The following is a 21,145-nucleotide window of genomic DNA, read 5'->3' as shown; positions in this document are numbered from 1 at the left end:
GGGGAGGGGCAGGGAGGGAAGGAGGGGGGACAGGAGTCGCTCGTTTATCCATTTTCCCTTTCATCGTTCTCTCGGTCGTCTACCAGGGTGGGGATGAAGGCAGGACTTGGGACAGAAAAGGCATGCTCTCCATGGGCCTCATGGCGATGTTTAGGGGCCCGGATATATTCATGGGCATGGAGGTGGTAAGAGCCACAGGGTGGGCGATGTTCATAGCGGCTGAGGCGGGGATGTTGACGGGCCCGGTGATGGTGACCGGGTGGTGGAGGCTGACTGGAGAGCTGATGTTTACCGTGTTGGTGGAAATGTTCATCGCCGATGCTATGGTGATGGGGTTGTTGCTGGATATACCCCGGTTCATCGCCGTGGTGATGGGGGCGGAGGCAGTGACGGGTGTGGCCGAGGCAGAGTTGCAGACGTTGTTGCTGTCTGGGGGTCAAGGAGAGAGAGAGGAGCCAGTCAGAGCACGCTAAGGAGCTTGCCCCGTCAGCAGTGCTGCTGCTGTTCATGCCCCCTGTCACAACATGGAGGGATGCCGTTAAGAAAGGACATTAGATTGTGTTGCTCTGAGGTGCTATCAAAACAGTGTTCCAGATATCCTGCAGTCCTCCCTCCTCATGGGCGTGTAATCGCACATACATGTAGCATGCTGACATACATGTAGCATGCTGACATACAGCTGGGCTCCTGACCACAACTATTATGAACCACTGTCTTATTTAAACACCTCAACGTAACGAAGGGCTACTGCCACGCACCATGCAAATATAACAGCATTCTGACTGGAAATACGCTTTACATGTAATAAAGCATAAGGATCTCAAACACCCACCTATCTTGTTTGGATGTTTAGATTTCATGTTGGCACAAGTAACCCCTTACAGGATGACAGAATACGGATGCAAGGATGATGCAATGTTTGAAAGAGCTAACTGCCGCTAGCGCTGATGCTACCTGCTGTATTGTTCCATCTAAAAGCATCCTTTCATTCTCAGTGTGTGACATTGTGTGCTTGAGTTTCTGTCTCCAAGAGGGAGAGATTGGTTCACACACGGCTACGTTATGTTATTACCTTTGAGTGCCCCTGAGGAATTCCACTGCCAGCTCCCTATTCAGAAATACAGACACACAGGGGTTATAGCAACCTGAAGGCTAGCCAGGCCCGCTGGGCTGGGCTGGGCCACTGGGTGTTTCTGTTTCCCAATCCGCAGGGTGAAGGCCCAACTCCAGGTGGCCCAGGAGACCAAACCAAACACACCCAGTGTCTCCAGGGGGAGTATATTGAGAATGTTTCTACCACAGTCAGCATACTCCTTCTGGTGGTGTCCATCTGCGTGTACGGCCTCAGGAGGAGGAGTCTATATGAGGGAAACATCTCGGCTTCTACGTCTAAGGAACTACACAAGACTAGCATGTACGATTCAGATCTCCCAGATGTCAGTACCACGTGGGGGATTCACAGGTGGAGACGAACAGACAAATGCACACACACACACACACACACACACATGGCAGCTGAGGGAGGAAGTGGTTATAAGGTTGTTCAGGAATGATCACTCAGGTGGTATAGTCCATGTACAATAAGCTGAGCAGTAACACAAAGTCATCTCTGGACTTTCAAGTTCATGAAACCAATCAACCAGCTAATTCGATAGACTACAGTAGAGATAGACTAGAGAGGCGTATCTCTGCTGTGCCTCTCTGATCTCTACTTCCTGATGAGCTGCACACAGGAAAGCAGCAAGTGGGATGTGTAGTCAGATGTCATCCCTCTGCGCACAAAACTCAAATGAGCCAATTGCTGAAAGCACTTTCAATTGAGAACATGAGAACAGATTTCTGCCCCAGGCTAACCACTTCTGTCAACTAGAATACACGTCATCAGATTAGCCCACACGCCAAGCTCCAGTGGAACGCTCCGCCTTGGTGCTGCGACAGACTGGATTACTGAAGAGTAGAACACCACATGAAGGAAATGCAAACACATGGGTGGAGAGAACAGACGATTCTGGGTGTGGCAGCATGGAGGTCCAAGTCAGAACCGGTCACATGAGGAACTTCTGCCTGCCGGGAGAGCTATGGGGGGGGGGGGGTCACAGGCTGTGTCCTGGCCCTCAGAGCTGGGGGGGGGGGGGGGGGGTCACAGGCTGTGGCCTGGCCCTCAGATCTAGGGGGGGGGGGGTCACAGGCTGTGGCCTGGCTCTGGGACCTCTGCCCCCCAGTATGCAGGGAGACATCAGGTGTGATGGGGTAGGGGTTACATACCTTTGTTGCAAGAGTTGAAGTTGGCCTGTCCGTGAGTCTTCAGGTGGCTGGTGATGTAGGCAGCGCTGAGCATCTTCCCACAGATGTTACAGGTGACCTTGCCCTCGTGTCGGATCATGTGGGAGCGGAGTCGGTCTTTGGTGGCAAAGGCAGAAGTACAGGCCTGCAGGGCACAGGGGGTCAACAATCTATTCATAGAGCCAGCGGGCTCCCATCCCCACGCCAAGAACAGACCCCATCATGCACCTGGCCCTGCCTGCTCTCACCCCATCATGCACCTGGCCCTGCCTGCTCTCACCCCATCATGCACCTGGCCCTGCCTGCTCTCACCCCATCATGCACCTGGCCCTGCCTGCTCTCACCCCATCATGCACCTGGCCCTGCCTGCTCTCACCCCATCATGCACCTGGCCCTGCCTGCTCTCACCCCATCATGCACCTGGCCCTGCCTGCTCTCACCCCATCATGCACCTGGCCCTGCCTGCTCTCACCCCATCATGCACCTGGCCCTGCCTGCTCTCACCCCATCATGCACCTGGCCCTGCCTGCTCTCACCCCATCATGCACCTGGCCCTGCCTGCTCTCACCCCATCATGCACCTGGCCCTGCCTGCTCTCACCCCATCATGCACCTGGCCCTGCCTGCTCTCACCAGTCTCACACACACACACACACACACACACACACACACACACGTCTCTTACCGTTACTTGACATTTGAACGGTCTTTCTGAGGAATGGACATGCTTCACGTGGCAGCTAAGGTGATCTGGCCTGGAAAGGAAAGAAAATAAAGTTTACAATCTTGCTGCAGAACGCAACACACACACAGTCAACATATTGGCTTGTTGCCCTGGTGACCTTTCCAAGTGGAGCTGGGCCACCACCATGACTCCCCAAGGCCTCATTTAGCTCAGCAGCACACCAGCTCAGAGAGCCCACAGGCTGCATCGCTCTCTCCTCGGAACTGCCGGGTGGGGGGTGGGGGGGTGGAGGGGGGGCTTAAAGGCAGATCGACAGCCATGGAGGCTTCGTTACTGAAGGAGAAAAGCCAAGCGCCATCTTTCCTTCTGAGCCTTGGACCGGACGGCTGTTCCTGCCTTCTGTTCCTCTGAAGACGGAAGCTCCCAGACAGAGTGCTTCTGCTGCTGATGCTCCCAGACAGAGCGCTGCAGCTGCTGCTGCACACAGAAGCCTCCAGACACCATGAGCCACGCACAGAAGCCTCCAGACACCATGATCCACGCTCAGAAGCCTCCAGACACCATGAGCCACGCACAGAAGCCTCCAGACACCATGAGCCACGCTCAGAAGCCTCCAGACACCATGAGCCACGCACAGAAGCCTCCAGACACCATGAGCCACGCACAGAAGCCTCCAGCACTACTGTACCTCAGACAGACCTTACATCACAACATCTAACCACTAAACACATTTCCAGGGAGGTTAAGAACCTTTGTGTGAAGCTAGCCAGATAAAAAACCCATGGTGTCACCTTCCTGTGACTCACGCTCATGAATGCTCCAGACAACATCCTGAAAACCCAGTGACGCATCGCTGGAATCAGGGACGGGATGTGGCGCTAAATGCTGAAAGAAGCCATCTTCCAGTGAGCTCCTTCTGAAGAGAAAGGAGGTCTGGGTGCTTCCATGACAACAAGCCTGGACACAGCTGGCTGGGGCAGGCTGGCTGGGGCTGGCCGGGGCAGGCTGGCTGGGGCAGGCTGGCTGGCTGGCTGGGGCTGGCTGGGGCAGGCTGGCTGGGGCAGCTATCCAGTGAGTAGGAGGAAATCCCAGGGTTCTCTCTCCCGGTTTTAATGGCATTCCCCGGGGAGGGAGGGGGCCCCAGGTTGGCGGGAACCACAGCGTGACGCGCCAATCAAGGCAGCCGCCCTCCCTCCCTCCCTCCACCCACTCTCCCCCTCCAAGCCCGGCTCCCCCTCCCTCCCCTGGAGAGGGGAACTCTGGGACTCTGGAGTTTGTACTGTGCGGAGCGCTGCTGTTTGAACACACTGCTGTAGGGACTGCAAAGAGTGGGAGCATTCAACCCTGCTAGAAATCAGGAAGCTGCAGCCAATAGGAGCGTCACACTGGACACCAGATGGCCACACATCTGGGCCCTGACGATTCAGAGTTTAAAGTCATACTTCAGTCCGTGAACAGCAGTCTACCATCGACCTGAATGTGGAGCACAATTTGTTGGTTTCCTCGGTTCTCTAGTTCTCTGAGATTCTCAGACCCAGAACCTGGGTGTCTTTCATTAGTGAGAATAACAAACATGGAAAAAGTGACAAGAGTTCAAGAAGGACACTTAAACGATTATATAAACAAACATTAAAACATCTCAAATATATGGCATTTATTATTATTATAAAGTAAGTATGTGGTGAGGGTGGGGCTGGGCTGTGATTGGGTGAGTGTCTGGTGAAGGCGGGTTGGGCTGTGATTGGGTGAGTGTCTGGTGAAGGCGGGGCTGAGGGCCTACCTGGAGAAGCCTTTCCCGCAGACAGAACAGACGTAGGGCTTGTGCACGCCCCCGTCGTGTGAGCGCACGTGGTAGGTCATCCTGTCCTTCCTCTTGAAGCGCTGCTGACAGATGGGACACTCGAAGGGCTTCTCGTCCGAGTGGGACAGCTTGTGGCGGTTCAGGTGGTACACGTCCCTGAAGGCCTTCCCACACATCTCACAGCCGTGGTTCTTCTTGACGGGCTTGGGGGGCTTCTTGGGGCCTCCCTGCTGGGGAACGTTGATCATGGAGGCGGCCGTCATGATGCTGGAGCCTGAGGAGACCGAGGTGGTGGCTGTGGTGAAGATGCCGGCGATGGTGGAGATGTAGGAGGGGGCGTTATTCTCACGGGGCATGGTGGAGATGAGGGGCACCATGGTGGGCGCAGTCTGTGCTGTCTTCTTGGGCCTGGACACCATCTTGACCCCGGTGTGGCAGGACTCGTGGCGCCGCAGGTGGTAGCTGTCCCGGAAGGCCTTGTTGCAGTAGCCGCAGATGAAGGGGGTCTTGCTCTTGTGCTCCTTCTTCACCACGGGCATGGGCCCCCGCCCCCCGCCGCTTGCGACGTTGTCCTTCAGCAGCTCTGCGGCGCTGGCCGGGGGCTTCTGGTCCAGCGGGATGGGCAGGATGGGCTTCTGGTCCACGGGCTCAGCGCCGGAGTTAAGCAGCGGCAGCAGGCTGTTCTGGGCCACCTGGTGCTGGTGGTGGAGGGCTTCATTAGCCTGCTGCACAGACAACACAGTACGCAGGTCAGTCACACAGGTATGCAGGTCAGTCACACAGTACGCAGGTCAGTCACACAGTACGCAGGTCAGTCACACAGTGCGCAGGTCAGTCACACAGTACGCAGGTCAGTCACACAGTACGCAGGTCAGTCACACAGGTATCCAGGTCAGTCACACAGGTATGCAGGTCAGTCACACAGGTATGCAGGTCAGTCACACAGTACGCAGGTCAGTCACACAGGTATGCAGGTCAGTCACACAGTACGCAGGTCAGTCACACAGGTATGCAGGTTAGTCACACAGGTATGCAGGTTAGTCACACAGGTATGCAGGTCAGTCACACAGGTATGCAGGTCAGTCACTAATAGGAAACCGAATCAGAACACAACCCTTTTTCTAAAGGGCTTCTCGCTACATAGGAGAGATGAGCTCTGAAAGTGTTTGTTGCTATAGGACAGCACTAGAGGTCACAGGTCACAGCTGGTATAGCAGGCATGTTAACCTCAGCTTGTAGGTTGTTCTGGGTTTACACAACTCTGCACTCTAAGAGATTAGCCTACATCTTCAAATTCCCCTTTTATATAACAGCTTGCGGTGAGAAAATAACTAGGCAGGATATTGAATGTAGCATTAGGCTGGGCTGTGTTTGTGTCGTCAGACTGGTTCATGTGGCTGGGAAGAGGCCAAGGGACTTCAGTGAGCTGTGCAACAACTTCTAGTCCCAGCTTCAGCTCACTGGCGCTCAGACGAGCCGCTTGGACCAGCGCGACATGCTCAACACCGCTGGCCCGTCTGGGGAAGTGTGTTTGCACAACATCAGGAGGTTCACAACCACCTTTGCTCTTCAAATTCTGAGATTTGGTTTCACTTTGACAGCGAGCCTTTCTGAAGTTAGGAACATCCACCCAACACATCGCGTCAGAGGAAGGGGAGAAGGAGTCAGAGAGACTGAGAGCAAGAGAAAGGGGTGAGAGAGAGAGAGACTGTCTGTAGCAACACAGAAGAGAAAGGGGTGAGAGAGAGAGAGAGAGAGAGAGACTGTCTGTAGCAACACAGAAGAGAAAGGGGTGAGAGAGAGACTGTCTGTAGCAACACAGAAGAGAAAGGGGTGAGTGAGAGAGAGAGAGAGACTGTCTGTAGCAACACAGAAGAGAAAGGGGTGAGAGAGAGAGAGAGAGAGACTGTCTGTAGCAACACAGAAGAGAAAGGGGTGAGAGAGAGAGAGAGAGAGACTGTCTGTAGCAACACAGAAGAGAAAGGGGTGAGAGACAGAGAGAGAGAGAGACTGTCTGTAGCAACACAGAAGAGAAAGGGGTGAGAGAGAGAGAGAGAGAGAGACTGTCTGTAGCAACACAGAAGAGAAAGGGGTGAGAGAGAGAGAGAGAGACTGTCTGTAGCAACACAGAAGAGAAAGGGGTGAGAGAGAGACTGTCTGTAGCAACACAGAAGAGAAAGGGGTGAGAGAGAGAGAGAGAGACTGTCTGTAGCAACACAGAAGAGAAAGGGGTGAGAGAGAGAGAGAGAGAGAGAGACTGTCTGTAGCAACACAGAAGAGAAAGGGGTGAGAGAGAGAGAGAGAGAGAGAGACTGTCTGTAGCAACACAGAAGAGAAAGGGGTGAGAGAGAGACTGTCTGTAGCAACACAGAAATAGACAGTGAGTCATTCTGCATGTGTGGTGTCTAGGAGCGCGAGGGCCAACGCAGCGCCAGCAGCCCTTTACACAGGAGAGCACAGACTCCCTTTACACAGGAGAGCACAGACTCCCTTTACACAGGAGAGCACAGACTCCCAGCAAACAGGAGAGCACAGACTCCCAGCAAACAGGAGAGCACAGACTCCCTTTACACAGGAGAGCACAGACTCCCTTTACACAGGAGAGCACAGACTCCCAGCACACAGGAGAGCACAGACTCCCAGCACACAGGAGAGCACAGACTCCCAGCACACAGGAGAGCACAGACTCCCAGCAAACAGGAGAGCACAGACTCCCAGCAAACAGTAGAGCACAGACTCCTTTTACACAGGAGAGCACAGACTCCCAGCACACAGGAGAGCACAGACTCCCAGCACACAGGAGAGCACAGACTCCCAGCACACAGGAGAGCACAGGCACTAAAGGCACAAAAAACACTTAATGATTTAAAGAAAACACCCCTATTGGGCCAATTAGCCTGATAGCTGATCTGCTGTGCTATAGCCTGCTGATGAGCTGTATAACAGCCTGCTGCATGTACACGATGAATCAGGCAAAAAACAACCAGGGTCAGTGACTGTGGGTGTTTCTACAGTAACAGAAATAGGCCCTGGCTCTGTCATTAGCCAGTCACTCAAACAGCCTGCTGCTGAAAAATCTAAATCTGTTGTTGGAAAAATGATCCCCTGCCATGATGTTGTTGCTTTGTCATGTGACTGTGGAAGGGAACCAGCAGAAACAGCATCCTGACCTCCTGAACACCAGCAGCCCACAAGCTCAGCTACATCCTGATCACCAGCAGCCCACAAGCTCAGCTACATCCTGATCACCAGCAGCCCACAAGCTCAGCTACATCCTGATCACCAGCTGCCCACAAGCTCAGCTACATCCTGATCACCAGCTGCCCACAAGCTCAGCTACATCCTGATCACCAGCAGCCCACAAGCTCAGCTACATCCTGATCACCAGCAGCCCACAAGCTCAGCTACATCCTGGAAGACCTCCATCTCAGACGCTTTTATACTAAGAGGGGTGGGATTTGAACCAGCAACCTCTTGACCCACAGTCAAACACCAATAATATATACCCGCCATAACAAATACAGTGAGCATGCTGCTTTAAATGTCCTCAGTCTAGCTGGGTGCTGTGTGAAGGCATGGGGTCTGTGGCTGTGATGGTGAAACCACACGCCCGCTCTCTCTACAGCACCTCACGTCACATGGCAGGAAGCCAGGGGGAAATCTGCCTGAGCCGCAGGAACCCACCCTGTCAAACCGCCACAGAAAATCTCAGCCATCACCAGCAACACTAAAGCATGTCAGCTAGTCTGCCATCACTAGAGCATGTCAGCTAGTCTGCCATCACTAGAGCATGTCAGCTAGTCTGCCATCACTAGAGCATGTCAGCTAGTCTGCCATCACTAGAGCATTTCAGCTAGTCTGCCATCACTAGAGCATTTCAGCTAGTCTGCCATCACTAGAGCATGTCAGCTAGTCTGCCATCACTAGAGCATTTCAGCTAGTCTGCCATCACTAGAGCATGTCAGCTAGTCTGCCATCACTAGAGCATTTCAGCTAGTCTGCCATCACTAGAGCATTTCAGCTAGTCTGCTGAGAGAAAACAACAGCCACCGTCTATGTCCAATCAGAGAGCAGCTTGGGGAGAAGCCTGGACGTGCTGCTAAATCTGTCCGTTTCACAGAAGAGAGCGCCTGGTTGTGCACAGCGGGCGGCGCAAAGGGTCCCCGCTGAGGGAGAAGGTTAGTGACGTCAAACTGGAGGAGCTACCCACATTGACTGACATTAATAAATAATCCCATGCAGCGTTTGAGTAGACTGGTCGTCTGCTCTCAGCAGACTAAACAAGTGCTCCAAATGTGACTCACTACAGCAGCACGCTGCAGCAGATAGCGGCAGCTGCCTTTTAGGTAGAGAACCACACACACACACACGCCCAGTGCTAAAATGAGCTGTTATGATTGAAGGAAAAAAATAAACATAATTCTAGGGCCGAGACGTAGGGTTTTGACATCAGGAAACGTAGCCCTTGGGCCACAGACGGCTCCCTGACCAGGACAGGAAGTGCGCCAGCGTGTCATAGCTCCTTCAGGGGGTGGAGTCTGCAGCTGAAACAGTCCTAAACCCCAATCAGCAGCAGAGGCAGAAGGTCGCTGAGGACAATGAGCAGCGATCACGCCTGTTAGGGGTCATTATGGCTGCTCAATGGAGCATCTTAAACCAGGGAGGACCCCAGCAGACAGTGACAGTTACATGTGGAGTTGGGCTTGGGGGACACCCTGTCTTCCAGACAACCCCGGGAATGGAACCCTCCCATTGGTCACAGCAGTTTCAAACTGATACCAATGGGAGGTAAAGGAGACCAGGCACGTCTCATCTGAGACTTCCTGAGTCGTCACAACGACAGACTTACAGAACTATTTTCAATCAAAGGCTACCACCAGATTCAAAGCACCCTGTACACAGCTCAAACATTATACTGAAAGGGTGTGTGGGGGGGGGGCACAATTAAGACAACTTCGTTCTCTTCCGCAAGCACGAAAGGGCAAGGTTAAATACCTGACCCTGCCTTTCAGGTTCAGCCATCCATCTGACAGGGCTAGTGAGAGGGGGGAGGGGGAGACACAGAAAAATGAATCCCACATTCTGCTCCTTATTCCGTCTGCCCTGTTGTGAGAGACACAAATCTGTCCAGAGATGCACTCACTGCCCAACAGGGGGTCTTTGTACGCGTCTTCGCTGATTTGGCTCCTCTATTCATTGGGATAGGGGCTGCGCTTCTCCACACACGCATTCTCACACACACACACACACACACACACACACACACACACACACACACACACACACACACACACACACACACACACACACACACACACACACACACACACACACACGGGGGACCTGGGAACTCAGTGAGAACACCACACCACCCAACAGCCTCTATTGTCTGTGCACCTGCCTGTCTCACCACCTGCCTGTCTCACCACCTGCCTGTCTCACCACCTCCCAGGATTACTGTCCTCGTCATCACCGATTGCCCGCTCGCTGGCCCAAGGAGAGAGGGACGAGGGGGAGGGGGAGACCAGCCAGGCCCCTTCAGACAGGCCGGCCCCAGGACAGCGGTGTTGGGTCTGCAGCCCGCTGCGTCTTCACGCCACTATGACCAGTTTGATCCAAATGTGCTCTGAAGGCTGGGTCACTCCTGAGTAAATAACATCAAGATGGAGGCTGGAGAACAGCAGCCACACGACACTTGTACGCCACTCAACCCAGACCGGCTGCCATGACACAAGCAGAGTTCTGCTGAATATAGAGTTGTGTGGGAGATAAATATAAGCAGAAGATAAAGACTGTGAAATTGTGCTCATTTGTACCTTGGTCATAATCTGCAAGTTTTAACTGTTGGATACCAAAGTACCACTTCACAAGGCTTTATATTTTCTTCTCTTTTTTAACAAGGTCTGACATTAATAGTCTTATAATACCTTCCTGACACATGTCTGCCAAACGACCTCGTGTTAGCTCAGCAGAACACACCTGAACATTATTTCTGAAACAAACTCATTTCCAGATGTTCACTTGTACGAGCAAGAGTCATTGGAACTCCAGTACTGAGTTATTTCTACTGAAGGCTACAACTGGAGGTGACATCTGGTGAGCTACAGCAGGTCTTCATGATGAAATGGGACAGTTGAGTATTCATGTCTTCACCTGGGAGTGGGTCATACAGGGGAAGGTCGTTCAGGCCATAGCCTGGCTTATTACCAAGCAGCCGTGCTGCCAACATCAATGAGATCAATGAGTGAGGACTTCAAGAATGTGTTTGGTGTGACTCATAACGGCTGCACCAGCCAACACACAGCACCAGTATATCTGTCAGGGAGATGGCTATGATACAAACACACGAGCAGATCTTTGTTCCTAGTGATCTGAATCTAGAGTGGGTCACTGATTTGTGAGTGAGTCACTGAGTCAAACCAGGGTACAACAGAATTTGCATAATCTACACACACAAAAATTAAGCTGACCAGCTAAACATGCCCAGTCCACATGTTCCCAGGAGGTCCTTCAGTTTGAGAGAGTGAAGCGAGAATGAATCACCATCAGGATGATTCACGACAGCTCACAGCTGTGTGGGAGACATGAAGGAACATTTAACTTTCACCCCCTGACTCACATCCTGCTGCCTACGAATCAGAGAAGGACTATTCAGTTCTGCATCATGAATTGTCATTCATATGACAAAAGAAATAAATGTGAGCAGCTTGGGTTGATCGATTTGATTGGGTTGATCTTTTTTTGTGTTTTCTTTTCGACATGAAGCTACAACAATTACTTATATCCTCTCTGAGCAGAACCATAACAAACCCTTTGTATTTTTAAGCATCCAACAAAAGCAGAGCTGCAGATTAGAGACCTCCAGCAGGTAGATATTTGAATTGTCTGGTTAAGAGCGAGAGGGAAAAGAAAGAAAATCTTTTTCAAGACCGAGTTCTGTGCTACTTGAGGGGGTGGGGGTAGAGGGATCAGGTTGCTCCGATTTCGCCTCCTGCAGACCGGCTGCAGGGCCAGCAGACACCGTTAAACTGACCTCGTGCTGGCCAGGGGGCTACGGCACTGCTCGAGCACACCAGTCGCTGGAAAATGTTGAGGAAATTATTAACTCAGATTTTACGGGGGGGGGGATAACCTACTTGGATCCTTGTGAAGACACAAATGACATACTCATGGAGTAACAAGCAGGCCAACCAAGCAAAAATATTGCTAGCTAGCTCTAACTATATGTACAATATAATTGCATAACTTTTTGGCGAAGTAAATCGCTATTTATACAGGCACAAGTAAGGCTGAATGACAACACAGGTGCCGTGCAACACACGATGTAAACTCAAACTTTGCTTGAATGCATGCCAATGACAAAAATAGTCATCTGAACATGTTGCATAATGGTATTGCTAGCCTAGCTAGCTAAGCAATCACGGTAGCTAAGCTACTAGCGCCACTTCTCTTATGAGCCACAATAACAATCAAATAAGATAAATAGAGCTTCAAAATAGCGAGGTCGTAGCTGTATTTAGTCTGTAAAATGGGTGCATTCTCATTCGTCCTTTTTATGTTGCACACAATTCTGAATGAAGAAATAACTGCTTTCATGTACGCGCATAGTTCGCATTCCACTCTGCCCGCGGTCCGCACTGTTCAACCATGAAGCTAAAGCTGGCTAGCACTGCTAGTACATGGTAAGGTTAGCTATGCTACTCCTAGCAATTTATAGAGGGATGGGGAAAAAGTTCATCGCTGACTTTAGAAAGGGGCATCGGTATTCATTCTACTAAAAATGAATGTGCTGATTAACTCACGTTAGCTATCGATTGTTGATGCAAAACATTTCCTTTATCTCCAGGCTAAAAATCGGATCAACGGTTCTCCCAGTGTGAATGAAAAAAACAAGTCTGGCTTGCTCGCTACGGTGGCGTTCCATAAGCCTTCGAATGATCCCTCATGTTTGCGGTCTTTATCACATAACCTAACTTAGGAAACACAAACAAAGCCTCGAAGTTATTCATCAAATAAAGCTGAACGCATTCAGAGTTTTCTCAAAGCATCAGGTACATTTAAAACCCGAGAAAAGAGAGAAGAGAACTGATTTTTTTCCTAGCGTCATGCCCTAGCCTCACAGCTGGAAGCCTGGGATTGATGTACCATTGTTGTGCTTGGATAGCTCTACTTAAAATTACACATTTAAAAACCGTCACAATGCGAATGTCTTCAGTTTTCCAAAGTTATTCTATCAATTGTCTTAATTTTCGCTCATCCGGGTTCACTTACCTGAAATAAGAATGTGCTCCAGCTAGGTTCCATTGCAACACTTAAAAAAATCTGCAGGAAACCTACAAGAAACCTACAACAAAGCAGCCAAACATGGCAGCTGCTACAACTTCCTGTAACCCTCGGACTGAACCACGTCAAGTGCGTTTTAGGGGAATACTGAGAGTACTGTGCGTGTGGTGAGCAAGCATTCATGTTCTAAGCAGTTGTTTTCAATACGATCGACAGTTTCGACCTAATGTTGAAACGGTTACCAAACTGTATGCAAAGTAGTTTGATTATCCTACTATTAGTTCTTTTTCGGGATTAGACACCCCTATGAGAATGTGTTGCCTGGTTCTGCAGCGGGCATTCAATAAATGGCAGAGTCGATCAATTGCGGAGTAGCTGTCGCATGTGGTCTGAGATTTGAACCCGCGCGATTTATGTTCTGTTTAATTCTTTTATATTGCTTTGATTCATTAGTTACAAATAACTAGAGTGGTATTATTTCCCATTACTTATTCTCTCACTTGAAAGTTATTGTTAAACATATCAGCGATGATAGGCTTAACGAATAGGCTAGGCAAAAACAATTCCAAGTTATACGAGAAACATGCGGCAGTAAAACATTTTTTTACGCTCTTATATTCTTATGCTTTCTAAAATGCAAACACTGAAACATTTTCTGGTGCAGTGTAATCTTCACAACACATGGGGGCAAAGTTCAGTCATTTGTGTTATCGCGATCCTCTTTCTAGGCTTCTAACAAGCCCATCTCTTTCAATGCACGCTGTATTCGATCCAATTCTTTATGGCTTCTAATTTTCCAATAAGTGATTATATATTAACTTAATACAGCACAATAATAATATTCAAGAAATCACAGTTGTACAATATATAATAGGATGACAGTTAAAGTCCATTATTGCTTTTTGGGAAATCTTATAGATAATTTTCTTTTGGCGTTTTGATCATATATTTATTATACTGACTGCATGACCGCACTATGTGCGGTTTCAGGGTACTTTAAAACGTGATCCGGCTACACACACACACACGTTACTCAAATCACAAATGGATTTTGATGAGGTACTAGTACATCTGCTTAAACGTGAGTGGAAATTGTTGAGGAACGTATTTGCGGTGCAACATAAGGACCAGTGGTGTGGTTCACTTCTTGATTCACCACAATCAGAACGTTCCACATCCACATTCTGGGCCAGGATTCTGATAGAGGCCTTGACCCTCCAGTCAAGGACACAACCACCTTTATTGCAATGATGCCTGCCTTTTCCATAAACCACTTTTTAAATGATGGTGTAAGAATACCTTAATCTCTTGATAAATACTTTAAAGAGGATTCTTTAGAAGATTACATGGTTGTGTTATTGTGGCGAGAAAGGCTGTGTATACTACTCTTGTATTGTTGATTACATTTCAGTCTTTCTTACAGGCTACTGTCATCAAATAATACACCATTTGGGTAAATTGTCACTGTATGTTTACAAAGGATTTTTCCCAATTCAAATGACCTACCCTGTTTAGTAAACAATCTGACATGATCATGTATTTGATGGGATTTCCCTAACCCAGCCGTGCTCTTTAAAGCAGGTAGGCAGAAGCCCTGTTACCAAGCAGTATTGTTGACATTTTTTCCAGCACGTTCTTTGAACTCTGACTGTGAACGGCTGTTCAGAAAAGGTGCCCCCCACTGTACAGTGAAAGCCTTTGTGTTGCATACAGTACAAAGAGTTTCAGATGGAGTTAGAGAATATGTGTGGTCAGCCTGTTCTGCCTTCATGCAGCTCAATAGACTCCAGCACCTCCACCAACCTGCTCCCACTTCAAATATAGTTATGCAGATTGCTTGCTTTGGCATTTTTCCAGTTTTGGATCGGAAAGAGACACATTTTTCGAAGGTAGGTTTCTCCAGAAATCGTTCATCGCGGTTGTTTGTGTGGTTTCAGCAGTTTTTGCATTTGTACAAAGCCAGTCCACACAGTGTTTCTGCTCACCATGACCGGTTGTTGAATTACAAGAGTGAAGGGACATATTTACTGAATCAGGGAGAAATCGGTTTTGTTTCTGTCAGGGGAAAATAGAGAGGGTTTATTCTCTTACTATTTGTTAGTTAGTGTTCATAGATTTTCATAGTGTAAACATGCCTTGGATTAGTGTTTGCACCCAACCAAGTTACAGAGTGTAAAAATGTGTAAATTAATAAAAGTATACATAAATAGTGTCAGCTACATACTAAACAACAATAGCAAAAAAACGTTTTATCAAGCAGTAAAACCTCATTTATTTTGAGAAAGACTGAGTTAATAGATTATTGGCAATATGTAGTTTTGAATATTGTGTTTTGACAGTTGAACTTGACAGAGTAAACTAGTTTCCACACAGAGAAGCCAGAATTAAGACGCCCTCATTTGAATGTAGGATTTAAATAATGTGTTGACATATCTAAAGGTTTCATGGATCTGCTCATTCAGGTGAGGCTGAGCATGAGCGCTATTCGGTGTGGGCACCACATATCCAATAATAAGTATTCAATGCCCCGTTAATTAACCTTCATTCGGCCAAACTCTTGAATTAATATGATGCTGATACAAACCGTGGATGAGGATGAGATGAGAATGAGATTAAGATCTCTTTTTGTCATGGTTATTGTTAAAATGATTGTTTTAATCATAATCCATAAAAGTAGCTTTGTTGCCTTACAGTAGGTCTTCTGTGTGTTTCCTCAGAAATGGGAGACTGGTCAATTCTTGGCCGCTTCCTAACGGAGGTGCAGAACCACTCCACCGTGATCGGTAAGATCTGGCTGACCATGTTGCTCATCTTCCGCATCCTGCTGGTCACCCTGGTGGGAGACGCCGTCTACAGCGATGAGCAGTCCAAGTTTACCTGCAACACCCTGCAGCCCGGCTGCAACAACGTGTGCTACGACACGTTTGCCCCCGTCTCCCACCTGCGCTTCTGGGTCTTCCAGATCGTCCTCGTCTCCACACCCTCCATCTTCTACATCGTCTACGTGCTGCACAAAATCGCCAAGGACGAGAAGCTGGAGATTGAGAAGGTCCAGGAGGTGGCCCGCGAGAGGGCCAGACAGGTGGGCCTGGATGAGGATGTGGCGCTGGAGAGTGGCAGCCCCAGGTACCAGCACTGCTACCTGGAGGAGTGGGGCGCACAGGAGGGGGAGTGTGTGGAGCAGAGCCTGCTGGAGGAGGAGCTGAGGGAGGTGGGCAAGGACCCCACCCAGCTCTCCAGCCAGGTCCTGCTCATCTACATCATCCACGTGGTCCTGCGCTCCATCATGGAGATCACCTTCCTGGTGGGGCAGTGTTACCTGTTTGGGTTTGAGGTGCCGCACCTGTTTCGCTGTGAGACCTACCCCTGCCCCAATCGGACTGACTGCTTCGTGTCCCGCGCCACGGAGAAGACCATCTTCCTCAACTTCATGTTCAGCATCAGCCTGGGCTGCTTCGTACTGAACATTGTGGAGCTGCACTACCTGGGCTGGGTCTACATCTTCCGGGTGCTGTGCTCTGCTTGTTCCACCTGCTGCGAGGCAGAGAGGGACCCTGTGGAGCGAGTGGGGCTGTACGCCCATCACAACCCCCTACTTCTGCAGCTTAAACACTCCTTACGGGGCCGGGTGGTCCTCCAGACGCCCACAGCCATGTCCCAGGAGAAGTGCAGCGGGGCCCCCGCCATCTCCTTCCAGACGGACTCTACAGTGGAGTGCACCTCCAGGAGGAGTCCAGAGGAGAAGGAGCGCACCAAGACCAAGCTGGCTGGCATGAGCAGGCTGGGAAGAGGGAAAAAGTCCTGGCTGTAAACTGTCCGTTTTCTTTCTTTTTTTTTTCTTTTTATATTTTTCTTTTGCTTCCTCCTCTGATTGCGTTTGTTTATCTGAAGATTTGGTTTAAACATGTTTACAGTAAGAGTGCAAAAGCAACTGTCCTTTGAGCCTTTTGCAGTGAATCTCTAGGTATTCAATGCTAGGAGTACTTAGACACCAGCACAGTGCCTGTATGGTCTTCTTTGGGACAAATACCTTAGTTAATATTCTCATGTCCATACCATATCCATATCAGTACGTTTGTTGAGATATGATTAGAAAACAACAAAAGTATGAGCCTGCACAGGCATTGTCACATTATAATCCTTATTATCATTGAAACTGTGAGAATAGATGTTGTTTTGGTTATCTTTGGAATCAAATGTCACTTTATTCAAATCTAGAGAAACTTTGATCAAATGTGTGGCTGTCATTGATGAATGTGCTCAACAGAGCAAGAACTATACAACATAAAAAGGTGCAATGTTTCTAAATGTCTACAGTATCAACTGAATAATACAATGTATTCAGGAATATTCTGAAACATATTCAGTTTCCCTCTCTGAGTCAAACAAGGAAGGACAAAAGTAGTGACATTTGAAAAGGTAGTATCATGAGTGAATTACTTATGGACATGGAAATGTATACAGTAAGAATATATATTGGGCATGACGACTTAGTGTAAGTTGATTCTATAAATTCTATGGTGCATGTTTTGTTTGGTGTTTTATTATGTTGTGTTTTATCCTTTTCTGTGCTACTTATTACAATCCAGGCACTTTTCGATCCTGGCAAGCAAATGTTGTACAAAATTGATTGAGCTGTTATTTCTGCTGCTTGTCAGACTGATGGTGCACTTTCACAAACAATTCAGTGCCACTGAACTGGAAACGTTATAAAGATTGAGTAGATCAAATAAAATTCAAGGTTAAACCAATATGTTGTATTTTTATTGTGACATTTTGGTCTAACATTCATATCTCTTTTTACTAGGTCACGCCAGTGAGTTTGAGTGAGGCCTATTATCAGTGTCAATAAGAACATTTGACCTGCATTCACACCTGTCTCGGTTATATTGCTCTACATAACATTGCCAGCAGGGGTCGCTGCCGACCTGTTTCCTTTCGTCCTACCGTGTGTGGACTGAGTGTGTAAACGGCTCTGCACCGCCTCTGTACAACTAAACTAATGAACCCTTATGACGCTATCTCACACAGAGCCCTTAAACGGACTCCTGCAATTAGGAGTGACCATCAACCAACAGTATTCAAAGAGGTAAGTAGACGATGCTATTACACATTAAGTGTATAATATTCTACCTCATAGGCAACATCTCCACGAAAGGAACCATTTGTTATCTAAAGCCACCGGTGTGATAAAGAATGAGGGCAAAGCAGCTTAAAGCGAGCGCATTATAAGAACAAGCATAGGATCGGCTACAACAATAACCAAGCGACAGTGTATCAAAGCTGTTTACAATAACGAACCTCAATCGCTGGAAGTTTAGGATTTGTATAAAAATATCGTACATTTTATGTGAATGGGACTTGGAGGGCGTGTGGGCAGGTGCCTCGTTCACATGTGCCCCGTGCAGCAATATTTCGCTCAGATCTATAACTTATTGTGATGTCGGTGGTCTTAAAGTAAAGAAGTGTTTTTATTTCACGTATAGATGCTTTACGTGTAGACGCATTAAGTGTTTCACTGCCAAACGGTATCAAACTCAGTGAATTACATGCGAGAGCATACCAGACGAACAGTACGGTGGAGACTGACTAAAAGTCCAGCTAGCAGGTCTCCACTCATCCATTGTTTATTAATCTCAAACGTGTCAGATTATGGTTCATAGCATTGACTGTCTTGGGTACACGGTTGATATGCTTAAACTGTAACCTGATAGATCGTCGCACTGGGTAATGTGTTCACATTTTTAAGGCAAGGGCTTTAGTCCACATTGACGGTGGTTCACCTTTGAACTGAGCTGTTCCAAACTTCGGGTGGTGAAGGTCGTCAGGGGTTAAGTGAACACTTCCCTTCATGAGCTAGAAGAGAAGTGAAAGGAGTAGCCGGTAGAGCCGTTCTGAAACCTCACGATGAGGCCTTGTAAACTTGTGCTTCAAATAGTCTCTCTGACAGAGATGAAGCTCCATGTTTATTTAATGAAAGGCTCTGCAACATCTGATAGCCTTACTGCAACACAGGTGTTTGGTTGCACTGTCCAAGCTCCTTTCATTCAATCAATGTGTTCTTCCCACCTGGCCTTGAGACCCAGGCTACATGCTAATCATTGCATTTTGTGGTATTTTACGTATCATGTTTGCGTTATGATCGTAATAAAATGATACCGTTAGTCATTAGTCACACTCTTGACCATAAACTCTCCATGAAAAGTTATGAACTGCCATGTATTTAGATCTGTAAGGACATCTCAGTAGCGGACGACTGACCACGACAATACTGATGTTTTGCTCCCTCTCGCTCCCTCCCCAGGTCGATTCTGCGGACAACAATCCACAATGTGTCCAGATGCTCTGGATGATAATCTGAAGATCTGAAGTGATCCAGTGTTATATGGATCCCGTCAGCTTCTGCTTTACAAACCAACCGTAAATAAAAGGAGCCGAAAATGTTCAACCTGATCAAAAAAGACAAAGACAAGGAGAAGGACAGAGACAAGGATGGAGGGAAGAAGGAAAAGAAGGAGAAGAAAGACAAGAAGGAGAGGATGTCTCAGGCGGAGATGAAAAGCCTGGAGGAGATCAGTGTGAGACGGGGCTTCTTCAACCTGCACCGCGGGGGGTCCAAGAGGGACTCCAGGAGCAAGCTGGAGATCTCCAGCCCCATCCCCATCAAGGTGGCCAGCAACGCGGAACTCAACCTTACGGAGATTGATGCCGAACGCTTCAGCTCCAGAGGCAGTATGGTTCTGGACGCAGGGCAGATGAGCGCAGCCAGCTCCAGCGACGACATCAAAGGCGAGGGGGGTCCGGACAGCCATCGCAGCTCGGTGAAGGAACGGGCTGCCAAGTTTGGGGCCTTGGCCAAGCAGAACCCCCAGGTGGGTCAGGTGATTAAGCGCTTCTCCTTCTCCCAGAGGAGCAAGGAGGAGAGTCCGTCTGAGAGCTCCTCTCCTTCCGGGCAGAGCTCTGCTGCCCCATCTCCCCAGGTAGAGAGTCGGGGTTTCAACCCCCAGCGCAGACCTCCGCCCGCCCGGACGGTCCCCATCCCAGAGCTAGTGGAGAAAACGTTCTCTGCAGACCTGAGTCTGCCGGCGGTGACGGCCCCGGCCGTGCCAGAGCCCCGCCAGCTGCAGCTGCAGCGCCGCAACACCGGAGACTTCGGCTTCTCGCTGCGCCGCACCACCATGCTGGACCGCCAGCCGGACGGGACGCTCTACCGGCGGGTGGTGCACTTTGCAGAGCCCGGTGCCGGGACCAAGGATCTGGCCTTGGGGCTGGTGCCGGGAGACCGGCTGGTGGAGATCAACGGGGACAACGTGGAGAACCGAAGCCGGGACGAGATTGTGGAGAAGATCCGTCAGTCTGGAGACACTGTCCATCTGAAGGTGCAGCCCATCGTAGAGCTGAGCGAGTTGAGCCAATGCTGGCTGAGGAACAGCGAGGGCCGCCGCAGGGGATCCGACCATGTGAGTACTACACTAGGAGGGTTAGCAGGAGGTGGTACCACGCTAAGAGGGTTAGCAGGAGGTGGTACCATGCTAGGAGGGTTAGCAGGAGGTGGTACCATGCTAGGAGGGTTAGCAGGAGGTGGTACCATGCTAGGAGGGTTAGCAGGAGGTGGTACCACGCTAGGAGGGTTAGCAGGAGGTGGTACCACGCTAGGAGGGTTAGCAGGAGGTGGTACCATGCTAGGAGGGTTAGCAGGAGGTGGTACCATGCTAGGAGGGTTAGCAGGAGGTGGTACCATGCTAGGAGGGTTAGCAGGAGGTGGTACCATGCTAGGAGGGTTAGCAGGAGGTGGTACCATACTAGGAGGGTTAGCAGGAGGTGGTACCACGCTAGGAGGGTGAGCAGGAGGTGGTACCACGCTAGGAGGGTTAGCAGGAGGTGGTACCATGCTAGGAGGGTTAGCAGGAGGTGGTACCATGCTAGGAGGGTTAGCAGGAAATGGAAAAACTACTGATACTCTTGCAGGTTGAAGATTATTTTTTTCCAGATGTAAACTATTTTTCACCTTGCTAAGGGTGTGAGTTAACTTATTAATTTACTCCCACTGAGTAATACCCTCCTCCGTAAATTGACATGCACCTTTCCAACCTA

The 21,145-nt window shown here is 49.3% G+C and overlaps 3 protein-coding genes and 1 long non-coding RNA gene across 7 annotated transcripts in view; 3 read left to right on the top strand and 1 right to left on the bottom strand.

Annotated features, from left to right (window-relative positions):
* Positions 1-13,148, bottom strand: LOC146287610 (vascular endothelial zinc finger 1-like). Of its 4 annotated transcripts, none has more exons than XM_084698896.1 (6): positions 13,040-13,148; positions 4,748-5,493; positions 2,968-3,037; positions 2,266-2,428; positions 1,073-1,108; positions 1-429 (listed from the first exon to the last, which is right to left on the bottom strand). In XM_084698896.1, exons 1-6 carry the CDS (start codon positions 13,070-13,072, stop codon positions 80-82), a joined length of 1,398 nt encoding a protein of 465 aa, XP_084555022.1. In that variant the 5' UTR covers positions 13,073-13,148; the 3' UTR covers positions 1-79. The 4 variants fall into 4 exon arrangements, with proteins under 4 accessions (XP_084555022.1, XP_084555025.1, XP_084555026.1 ...); XM_084698899.1 differs by lacking the exon at positions 13,040-13,148 and adding an exon at positions 12,571-12,723; XM_084698900.1 differs by lacking the exon at positions 13,040-13,148 and adding an exon at positions 11,239-11,327.
* On the top strand, positions 12,378-12,801 carry LOC146287611 (uncharacterized). Its single transcript, XR_014755233.1, has 2 exons — positions 12,378-12,450; positions 12,615-12,801. It is a non-coding gene; the product is annotated as an uncharacterized LOC146287611 (long non-coding RNA).
* Positions 13,149-15,770: 2,622 nt separating the features above from the next.
* Positions 15,771-16,862, top strand: LOC146287609 (gap junction delta-2 protein). The gene has a single exon (XM_084698348.1). It carries the CDS (start codon positions 15,771-15,773, stop codon positions 16,860-16,862), a length of 1,092 nt encoding a protein of 363 aa, XP_084554474.1.
* A 1,154-nt stretch (positions 16,863-18,016) lies between these two features.
* Positions 18,017-21,145, top strand: part of LOC146287608 (unconventional myosin-XVIIIa-like) — a 57,263-nt gene continuing 54,134 nt past the window's right edge. The window contains 2 exon segments of the mRNA XM_084697567.1: positions 18,017-18,140; positions 19,356-20,511. Coding sequence (XP_084553693.1) covers positions 19,492-20,511 — 1,020 coding nt within the window. The 5' untranslated portion in view covers positions 18,017-18,140; positions 19,356-19,491.

The sequence above is a fragment of the Hypomesus nipponensis genome, chromosome 5 (genome assembly GCF_054491055.1).
Source record: "Hypomesus nipponensis isolate SF chromosome 5, ASM5449105v1, whole genome shotgun sequence".
NCBI classification, from domain to species: domain Eukaryota; kingdom Metazoa; phylum Chordata; class Actinopteri; order Osmeriformes; family Osmeridae; genus Hypomesus; species Hypomesus nipponensis.
This window is presented reverse-complemented; position numbering and strand designations above follow the sequence as displayed.

Bases quoted from the DNA above. Each gene is read 5' to 3' on its own strand.
- LOC146287610 (XM_084698896.1), bottom strand. From the start codon at position 13,072: ATGGAACCTAGCTGGAGCACATTCTTATTTCAG. The intron at 3,038-4,747 runs GTAGGCCCTCAG...TTTCCTTTCCAG, and splicing joins TGCGGGAAAGGCTTCTCCAG to GCCAGATCACCTTAGCTGCC. The intron at 430-1,072 runs GTAATAACATAA...CTTGACCCCCAG, and splicing joins TTCCTCAGGGGCACTCAAAG to ACAGCAACAACGTCTGCAAC.
- LOC146287609 (XM_084698348.1), top strand. From the start codon at position 15,771: ATGGGAGACTGGTCAATTCTTGGCCGCTTCCTAACGGAGGTGCAGAAC.